At 41.5% G+C, this 10830-nt stretch overlaps 1 protein-coding gene and 1 pseudogene across 1 annotated transcript; both read left to right on the top strand.

Moving 5' to 3' along the window:
• Positions 1–2585: 2585 nt before the first annotated feature.
• LOC149098287 (uncharacterized) lies at positions 2586–4574 on the top strand (annotated as a pseudogene).
• Positions 4575–5703: 1129 nt separating this feature from the next.
• Positions 5704–7745, top strand: LOC149098286 (XK-related protein 9-like). The gene has a single exon (XM_089276614.1). It carries the CDS (start codon positions 6170–6172, stop codon positions 7310–7312), a length of 1143 nt encoding a protein of 380 aa, XP_089132740.1. The 5' UTR covers positions 5704–6169; the 3' UTR covers positions 7313–7745.
• The last annotated feature ends 3085 nt before the right edge of the window (positions 7746–10830 follow it).

Genomic DNA, 10830 nt, shown 5'->3' with positions numbered 1-10830 from the left:
AAAGAAAACGACGGTAAACTATATATCATTGTAAAGCTAATAAACTGTACAATCCAAAAATAGCAATGAAGTTTGTTATTTTTGTTTTGATAGGCACGCGCAAGCCTTTAAACGCAAAAACGACCGCACTTGCTAAACTGATTCACCAGCCTTTGTGTTACCGCGGACATCCAAACTAACTGGACATTATCAATCAGGTGATGATGGGCTAACAAAGAGTGAGGCTTTTTCGATATTTCTATTGGTTGCTTAGGAAATCCCTTTTAAAGTTGGACGGCAGAAAATTTTTTGACTGCTGCTACTCAAGGGGACGTCACAAAAAATATTTCGATTTTCGCAAAAGCCTCACACACTTTAGTGCGCTAATATCTGACTAGGATTTTGGCCAAGTTTCGTTAAAATCCGATAAATCTACATACCCTATTAATTCATTTGAATTTAGGAAATTCACGCAAAAATAAACCTTGAGTTTTCGGCCTCGAAAGAAAAATTCACAGTTTAATTTTCGCACCTCATTGAAGCGGTTGTCAACGCCAACCAATGAAACGCAGCTTTGAACTCCCCAGCGGGCTACAGTATATCGCTTCCCGGGATTGAATGTGCAATATTTACATTAATTACATTTTTATATCTTACATCAGGAGTAGCGAAGCCTGCCATGAAACATTATTCAGCAGCTTATAAACCGAATCAGCAGATTAATGGTAAAGAAGGAAAAGGGGAAAAAGAGGAATCATAGCGGAATAGCCTTAAACAGGCCTACTCGGCGAGGGGAGTCGAGTGCGGATATTTACACTTTTAAACAAAAAACACTAAGCGCGTAATTCATCGGCCTGTTTGTTTTACTAGAAAATGGAAAAACACTCTTCGAAGCAGAAGAAAGGACCGTTTGGAGAAGCTGCCTTGTCAGATGTCAGCCATTAAATTCGTCGGTAATTCCGCGGCAATCAACTCCTGTGCCAGAAGAAGCTAGAGCAGGGCATCGACGAAACGTGCAAAATCGCCTAGTCTATCACTTAGGAGACGAAAACAATCAACAAAAGCGAAGATTTCTGTGCGAGAAATTGCAAGACGTAAGGGATAAACAAAAGAAGCGAAATACGACTCCGCGGATGGGTTCAGTTGCCGAGAAAATTATTATTGCTCAACTCAAGGGTTGACACATATAATTGGCTTATCACAGTTTAAGGTTCATTGACCAGTTTTAAAAATTTACGTTTTGTGGATAACTCGTTCGCGTTTTAAGTTTATAAAATAATTTTTTTGGAAAATTCAGATAAAGTAGAAGCCTTGAATTTGGTGTAAAAAATAATTTTGGAAAAAATAGGCCCTTGAAGGTCTACAGTAACCTTAAAAAGAAAATTCTGAATCCTTCATGTGTTCACTTGTGAGCAGCTTGTTTCTTTCTATGTCATCAACACACTGTTTAGTAAACGGCTTAAGAGAATAAAGCAAATATCAGCAATTTTCCCTTTTAAATTTTCAAAACTGGGGTTCCGATGTACAGATTTCTTTAAAACTTTGCCAAAAGCTGCGTGTTATCCTGCTAATCAAAATTTGATCAGTAGATTAAATTTCACACTGCCGTTTTCGAATTATAAGCCCTCAAAGCTATAATTAAGGGTGCTTTAGAAGGTCTTACTATTGCTGATCTATTGTTACACGAAAATGGTAACAAGGTGTTTTCCAATGATTGGGCAGCATTTTGATACCATAATGACCCATCAAAATCTAAGTCTTGGAAAGTGCTGGAAACTGTTTTGAGCCGCCTTTAATAAAGGGTGACTGTTGTAAGGGAATAACGTAAAAGTGATGGGAAAGAAAGCCCAAAACGGTAGAGATCACCAAATCCAGAACGGACACACAGAGTGGATAAGTTTTATCGACCTTACATATAATATATAGCGTTGCAAATCGACCATATTTCGTTCCCCACACAAAACCTAACACCGCGTCAGTTCAGACTCACCAGGGCTCTTTCCGCTCTGGACTCACACATCAATACGTAAGTGTCACCTTTCTCGAGACGTGAGCTTGGGACACCTGTGACACCTTGGGACACCTCTATCTAACATTTGCCTGTAAGTTAATTTCTGCGTGACACTAGTATCGGGGAACCAATCTCCCGAGAACTGGACGAATTCCCGAATACACACCATGTTGCAACATACTTGAAATAACTGAGACGATGAACACTGACAAACTAAACACGGGACTAAAAGGCCTGCCTGTAGTCAGCGTACCCGGGTCAGCGTATTTGTCAATCAACTTTCCGTTACGGTTTAGCGACCTTCACATTTCATTCTTAATGCGCACGTTGTTGTTATCGTTCATGTTGTTGTTTTCAACTATTTATCATATTTTTGGCGGAGATGTATCCCTAGCGAGAATAGGCAATCATTAAAGTTTATATTGACAACGTGTAGCGTGACGTAAGTATATAAGAATCTCCTTTAGGTCTTGATGAGGACTTAGTGAGAGCTGAACGAAATTAAACGGTTCCAATGGTACAGAAAATTTGCTAGACTTCCAAATTTTCGAAATAATTTAGCATCAAGAGGAAGACCAAATTTTGGAAAGGAAATTTCGAAAATTTCCATCCCACTAGAGATTCCAGGCGATTGAAGTTATGTTGACCATTTCTATTTGCGTGATTCCGGCGGTGACGACTGGAAACGAGGATGTAACAGACAGGGCTGTATGCATTCTTCTGGTCGAAGATGACGGCCTTGAACGATCTCAAATGGTACACTACATTCGTTTTTCTGATAGGAGCCATTTTAGGCCTTGTCCATCCCATCACAGACGCCCTCACACTGGCTGAATTCCACAAAGAAAATCACATGCAATGGTTTAGACTTGGGCTGACCTTGATGATACTTCCTTGCTACCTATACTTCATGGTTAACAGTCAGACGTGGAACATTTTCACTGTGCGTGGAGTAACAACAGATTCCCTTCTGAGGGCTTTCAGTTTCAATCCGTTCTCTCCTGCTTTGGCGTCGCTTAAAGCATTTGTTTTCTGCCTGAAGAACTTCAAAAAACTCTGGCGCGGCGAGCAAGTTGACTGTGGAAACAATGGCGTGGACGAAGTTAATCGCTTTCTTTTGTATGTCAAGCTTCTTTCGTTTGCGGAGGCAACCACGGAGTCGATTCCTCAGTTCATTATTCAGCTTTACGCAGCTAATGTCCAAGAGGAGCCAGTCAAGATAATTCAGATAATCTCACTATCGGTGTCTTGCCTAAGTATTGTCTGGGCATTTACGGGCGCTGACGAACTTCTACCTGAGGGAGAATTTGAATTTTCTTCGTAGCAAATTTGTTTGTTCTGACTAGTCGACTGTTCGCCATAAGCTACTTTATTTTACTGAGGATTTCGGAAATGGGCCGCCACCGTTTTGGGCCCTCATACTCTCATCTTAGCATTAGTTGATTGCATATCTCCTTGTCCGGCATGCGACGAGCGATGTATATTATGGTCCGTGTTTTTTCTTTACTCGCGCTGGATCAGAGATGATCTGTGTGTACCGCTCGAGGAAGAGGACATAGGAAGACGGAGGAGACGGGTTAGAAGAATGCAATGGCTATCTCACGTCATGTTTGTTTTGGAAAATTTCGCTATGATCTTACTCTTCTTTTATCACAGCACATTCTCCAATACCTGGTACGCATTTCCAGTGACAGTGTATGTTTGTACAGCGAGTATTCTTGGCTCATCGATCAGGCTCATTCACTTCAGGTTCTTATTAAAAGGTCCAGTAGCGCCTGAAGAGGTTGCGGGCCGTGCAATTCAACAGGGGGAGACGCTGAATGTATTTGTTACTTTACGGCCGGCGTGGGAGCAGCCCTTGTAAATTCGGCCTGGCTTCTCCCGCCCCCTTCTTCCTCGATTGTTTTGAGGGAAGGGGGTGGATGTAGACAGGCTGGTACAGGCGCGGCAGTCAGCCTATGAACGTTGAATACACTAAGATTAGTCAGTTCACCTCGTGTGGTAAGCGAACTGCTGATCGGGAGAGGAAAGATTGTAAGACTATTTGTACTATATTCATTTCAGTATTCAGCCATAAATATTTAAGTGCCAAATGAAGAAATTTGTTGGAGCCTGCTTCTGAACGCAAGGGTTTTTGCCCGCTTCCATTCTTATTGATATCATTCGGTTGATATTTAGAACTAAAACGAAATGTATTCTCTGCGTTGTTTCTTTGTGCTGTTGCGTTTAGTCGGCAAAGAGCTTGACAAGGAGCGCAGTGCTTGATGGTTAGCCTGCGTGGGAAGCGTTTTTGTAAGAACGCCACGCAAAAATTGGGGCGAGAACAAAAAAATCGCCAAAGTACCTCCGACTCCGTCTTGGTTTTGCTCTCGCCCCAATTAATAATCAGTAATCTGTGACAACAAATTTACAAATATGCTAATGGTAGACGTTGTCCACTTTGCTGTAAACCCACCCATTACCACTCGTGCAAATCACTTCGACGAGAAGTGATTAACCAGATTACTTTGATGTAAATAGGAATTGTAAGTATTTTGCATTTGTTGTCAGTTAAGCCAGAATAAAGTTGTAAATTGTATATTTATTTATCAACTGAGAAGTCTTTCGATATTTTATACGCGTACCGGAAAACGCGAGAAGTGCTGTTGTTTGACAAGGCTGCAAAACGTTTCTGTAAAAGGAATATCCATCATTTAGCGCTTTATTACCTTAGGCCAGGAGGTTATTTAGTTTACTGCGTTTCAGATCTATTAAATAAAAGGGGGTAGAATCCAAGGAAAACTCTTTTCTCAGGAACATACTTACTTGCTCCAAGAAACAGGCAATTACAAGAACAACAATTTAATAATTGTTGGCCTCAATCCAGCATCTTTGATATATAGTTCTGAAAAAAGCTGTTACAAAAATAACAACAATTATTATCAAGGCCAGAAGGTATAAAATGATTTAGACATCTATAAAACAGATCCACGAATGAACGATCGATGTTACTTAGCCACTAAACACTACGATCAGCTATGCCCCTTGGATGTTATCTAGTTTAGAGCAAACATTATCGGCGGCTAATAGTCCGTTTGAGATTTAGCTATGGAATACTTAAGGTGGTAGAACTCAGTGAAAATACCTTTCTATGGAACAGACTTACTTGCTTTCAGAACCGCACGATCAAAAAAACGGCCCGATGGAGGGGGAGGGGGGGGGGGGGGGCACTTCCAGAAAAATTGGGTGGTGATGTGTAACCCGCTTCCCAAAAGCTTTACCCTATTTCAGGTCAAAATCCGCGATTTTCCCTACCCTAGCAATACCTGACTATTAATTCCATACCCTATTTAAGACCTGACCCTTAAATCAATACCCTGTTTGAGACCTGTCTTATAATTTGTTCCCTAGTTCAGACCGATGTTGAAGGCATCAGAAGGGCTTTTCTTAATGGTCTAATAGATAATGATGAAAAGTAGCTTCGTCCGAAAAAACACCCAATTCAAGAGTAGAGTGCAAAAACCATACCCTATTTGAGAAGAAAAAAGCCAACATCGATACCCTATTTCTGACCAAAACGGCTAACAAACCACACTCTTTGGGGCCGCACATACATATATATAGCCCGTATAAGGGAGTACTCCCTCCCCCTCGGGCAACGAATGTCAGTACATACAAAGATAAGCCCTGCAAATGCAATTTTGACCTGAGAGCCTCGGAGCCATGTTAGAATATTGATAGATCGAACGTGGCCAATTGTACAATGATGTGACGATTAGCTACGCAAATAATTTCTGACTAATTCGTCCCTCAATCGTAAGAAATTACATTTCTTCTACGTCACAGTCTTCCTCAATCTTTGCTCTCGGAAAACTGTTCGCTTCTCGGAGCGGATATGATTTAAGTGAAACGATGAACACAGATAAAGGCTTGTGACCGCCAACTTTTAGGTCCTCTGAAAGGGGAGCCGAGCGAGACTGAATGGAAAGGCCTTATGGTAGAGAAAATTTGCACGACATCAGAATTTACACAAAAAGACAGCGTCACGAAGTTGGAAATGAATTTGCGAGATATTCCCGGTGCAGTCGATTTTGTACCGGAATTCTGAAAGGCTCTCCTCTCTAGCTAGGCGTTTTGTTTACCATTTCCATTTGAGTGATTCTGGCGGTGGCGACTGGAAACGAGGATGTCTTGTCGAAGATGACGGCCTTGAACGACCTCAAATGGTACACTACGTTCTTTTTTCTGATAGGAGCCATTTTAAGCTTTGCCGATCCGGTCACAGATGCCTTCACACTGGCTGAATACTACAAAGAAAATCATCTGAGATGGTTTACGTGGGGGGTAACTTTTATTATTGTTCCTTGTCTCGCCTTCGGGATACTTACCCTCGTGAACCACGATGGATTAACAGCACTCGTTCGGAGGGTTAATCCGTTTTCTCCTGCCTGGGCGTCGTTGAAAGCATTTCTTTTGTGCTTGAAGAACTTCAAAAAACTCTGGCGCGGCGAGCAAGTTGACTGTGAAGACCACGAAATCGACGACGTCAATCGCTTAATTACGTATGTCAAGCTTGCTCCGTTTACGGAGGCAATCATGGAGTCAATTCCTCAGTTGATTATTCAGCTTTACGCAGCTACTGTCCTAGAGGAGCCAGTCAAGATAATTCAGATAATATCACTATCGGTGTCGTGCGTAAGTATTGTCTGGGCATTTACAGCTGCTGACGAATTTCTTCACGTGGGAGAAATCGAGGTGAAGATTAAAGACAAAGTTCTATTTTTCGTAGGAAATTTGTTTTTTCTGACTAGTCGACTGCTCGCCATATGCTACGTCATTTTGGGATCTCGGATTTCCTTCCCCGTTATTGTGCTGTTTCATTCTCTCATCGTAACAGCGTTTGATTGCTATCCTTGTGAGAGGTCCTGTGAGAGACGTATGCTTGAAATGTTTTTTCTTCTGTTCCACTGGATCAGAGATGATCTGTGTGTACTGTTTGACGAGGAGCATTTAGGAAGCAGGAGGAGACGGCTTAGAAGAATACAATGGCTATCTCACGTCATGTTTGTTATGGAAAATTTCGCTATGATATTACTCTTCTTTTATTTCAGCAAATTCTCCAATACCTGGTACGCCTTTCCAGTGACGATGTATGTTTGTACAGCGAGCATTCTTGGCTCATTCATTAGGCTCGTTCACTTCAGGTTTTTGTTAAAAGGTCGAGTTGCACCTGAAGCAAATGTCACAAGCGAAGAGTTAGAAGCTGTAGGCCTTGCAATTCAACGGGAGCTGATGAATGCATTTGCTTTTGCACAGGCGTGGCAGTCGGCTCATCAACGTTGAATACCCTAAAGTTTCCACGTTCGAATCTGATTTTCAGACGTGCTTATGGCTCGTCTCGTACCCCTTTCTCCTGAAAGGATAGATTGTGTGACTAGCCCAAAGTGTAACGTAAAGGCAGGACAGGAAAATATAATCAAACAATCTCAAGTGAATAAGTGGATATCTCAAAAATCAGGTTTTTGTGTGACTGCAATTTAGTTTTAGTTTCAATTTTGTGTTCATTGCGCTGATCTTTGTTGTTACATGTAGACGACAAATTGCGTGACGAGCGGACTGCTGGGCCCCAGTGACCTGATAATTTAAGATCGAGTTATGGGCAAAAATGTAAGTAGTGTGTAGTTTTCTTAATTAGTAAGGAGTGTTAGTAGTGTAAGTTATTTTAGTATTGTAAGTAAAGTTAGTATGGCCAGTAATGGTACGGTTTTGTAAGTAATGTCGCTATTGTCTTGTAAGTAATAGTCCATGGGCCAGGACCCCAAAAAATAACATTTCGGTACCACTCAGGGGGAGTAATGCTACCATATATTTTTGAAAACTGCAATTACTCTAGTTTCATATTATGTATGATAGGAATGCTAAATGAGTAGCTTAATAGGATTTATCCCGTGACAAAGTGACGTCACTCATTTCTACAGAATCATCAGGATACAAGCAATGACTACTTAAAAGTAGTATTTCCCTGCCCAATAACCATACGTAAAGGGTGTTTCTGCCAGATGAGTTTTTAAACCACTTAGTTAAAACTTACATGAGCTTTTAGGATTTTGTTTCCATGGCAATGCTGAAAAATATTTAAATTTCAACAAAAAAAACTTTTAAGTATTTTTTTTTAATGCATTGATCTCGCAGAATTTTCACCAAACGAAAGCAGGAGAAAATAAGTGATTCACAACTAATGATTTGATGAGATGCAATTGCTACCAAGACAGTGGTTTTCAATTAATACCTGTCGGCCATCTTGGATCCGCCATTTTGGATCCGCCATCTTCGCTGTTAAAACACCATCATTCTAAAGCAGAATGTGGCAAAAGTGTTTGAAAATTGAAAGAATTTTCCCTTTTGATTCAAAGCACTCATTATGAAATTAAACAAAACTTTTGAAAAGCTCCCTTATGTTGAAGAAGCCCAAAAATTTATAAGAAATTGGGAAATATTACCATAAAAAGAAAGCATAACTTACGAGGAGGAGTAATGGTTTCACAATTTCCTCAACGCTACCTTCTTGGTCTAGCTTAACGGATTATTTCTATTGATATTTAAAGTGCCTTAATTTTCCTGATCCTCCTCGTCATCAGAGTATTGTTCATCAAGAATCTCCTCCTCGTCAGTACTATTAGGGAGTTTAAGAAAACCACGACGGCAACGGCAACGAGAACGTCACCAAACAAACGGTTTAATAAGCAAAACAATTAGAGACCTTAAGCAAAGCACGACGTACACGACAACAAGAACGTTACCAAACAAAAGATTTAATGACCAGAACAATGGCTGTGCACGTGCGTTATAAATTTTTGTACATTTCTTTGCCGTCCTCTACAAAATAACAACGTGGAATGACCAAATTCTGCGTCACTGAACGTGGACGACGACGGCTAATTTTTCGTATTTCCATTTGGAATTGAACGCTGTCATTGCATATTTAGCTTGAGCACGTTTTTAGAGCCATCGGCGCACCAAACAGATCTAGACAATCGTGAATTTCGCTGGTAAAATATAAATTCAGTTTTTACTAGGCGTCGTCCTCGTCGTTGCTTAAGCTCCCTACTGTTGCAGTCACGAAGGCAGCACATATCGGTGCATTTAAGGTCATTTGTAAGGCAAGTCGGCACGTGGACAGTTTGCATGATCTTGCACAAAAACAGGAGAGAAACTCAAGAAGAACTGCAGGGGAGGGTTTGTCATTCATCCATTTGATGGATAAGTAGCAGTACTCCTCGACCCATCCTTGACCAACTGTTGAAGGGCAGCTCTGTAAACGTCTCCAAATAGCTGCTTGCAATTGGTAGTTTGCTCTCAAGGAGCACATCCTTAAACAACAGAAACAATCTGCACAGGGAGGTAGCTGGTTCGAGTCAACTTTGCCTTGTTTGAAAGAAAATATCCTACAACAAAGTCAAATGGCGTTACAGACTCCACAACCATGCGATAATAATAATAAAAAGCTTAAGACGTAATAACTACAGCTCTGTATGTGCTGCATGGAGAAACACTCTAATACCTGCTTCCTCGTGCGTCGACCTTAGCTCTTCCCTTACTGTTACTCCGATTGAGGAGAGTTCATAGCAGTAATCCTCGGTCGTTACGAAAATTGTCTTTCCAGCGAACCTCTCCCTGTGCCTCTCATTTTGCCACTTTTCTGAAATAAATTTGCGCAGGAGTGATTTAGTCTTGGAATTGGACAAGAATGTCCGCCATTGATGCATCCTGTAGTCTGCCTTGAAGTTTCTGACTTTATGACCGCTTTCTGAGCCTCTCTTCTCTCTCTTGTGGTTTTTGATCGAATTTTTTCTGTAAACGTCGAAGACCACGTCAATACGCTGTCTGTCTGTTCCTTCATGCAAAACCGTGGACATCATACTGTCAGCCAATTCAGCAAATGTTTTCTGGTCGCCTCGTATCTTCTGGACCATTACCACTCCGTCCAAAATTCGCCCGCACGGCTGAGGAATCATATCTGCTGCTGTCGTATTCTTCTGGCTGGCTCCTTGGCAAGTGATGATTTGCTGGTTCTCCTCAGCAATCTATCAGCCTTGTCAAGGGCCCAAGGGCGAGGTCCGAGAAGGTGATTCAGTACATCAGTCATCTCCAACGTTCTGCTCTCAACAGCAATGATCATTTGAGCAAACTGCGCACGATCCGCTTTAATGATTACTTCCTTGCTTGACCCTATTTGTCCTTTTATCTTCTTGTTTAAGCTTTGAGGTTCGTAATTTTGTCGCAGAATGTCACCTTACGTTGGTCAGACTCAAGCCTGTCATGACAAAATGTCTTATAAGCCGTCTCTCCGAAAGCCTCTGCCGGAAGCATTGAGATCATTCTCTATCTCAGGAGTTGCGAGGTTGTCGGTAGATAGACAGCTAGGTCTTGCCTTTCTCCCTTTAAAGGGATTGATCCAGCTTCCTTTGAGCATGGACATCATCAATTTCATGTCTTCTTCGTGTCGTGCGATCACCAGCGTTATATGGAGGTACAAGCGAGATGATTGGAGGATCAATGTTTCTTTTCCTTGTCCTAGCTTGCTCAGTTCCAGGGGGCGGAAGGAGGTTCCGGGACCAAAATGCCTGACTTAGACAGCTATGACATTTACTCGATGAGATGTTAAGCGTCCCTTCTATTCTATCAATATTATCCCACGCAAGCGTTGCCTGAATATTTTTCGGCAAAGGAACATCATTATCAGGCGTCAAGGCCATTTTCTGTAGGCAAAGCTGGCTGTGTATATTTCCTCAATTTGCGTATAGGCAATCCTATGCCCACATCGGCTTAACATCTGTATAAGCTCAACATTGCGGTTTGCA

Source organism: Orbicella faveolata, unplaced genomic scaffold (assembly GCF_042242905.1).
Source record: "Orbicella faveolata isolate gen_17 unplaced genomic scaffold, um_ofav_v1 contig_46, whole genome shotgun sequence".
In the NCBI taxonomy this organism is placed as follows: Eukaryota; Metazoa; Cnidaria; class Anthozoa; order Scleractinia; family Merulinidae; genus Orbicella; species Orbicella faveolata.
This window is presented reverse-complemented; position numbering and strand designations above follow the sequence as displayed.

What these genes read in the sequence shown, in the direction of transcription:
- LOC149098286 (XM_089276614.1), top strand. Translation starts at nt 6,170, where the DNA reads ATGACGGCCTTGAACGACCTCAAATGGTACACTACGTTCTTTTTTCTG.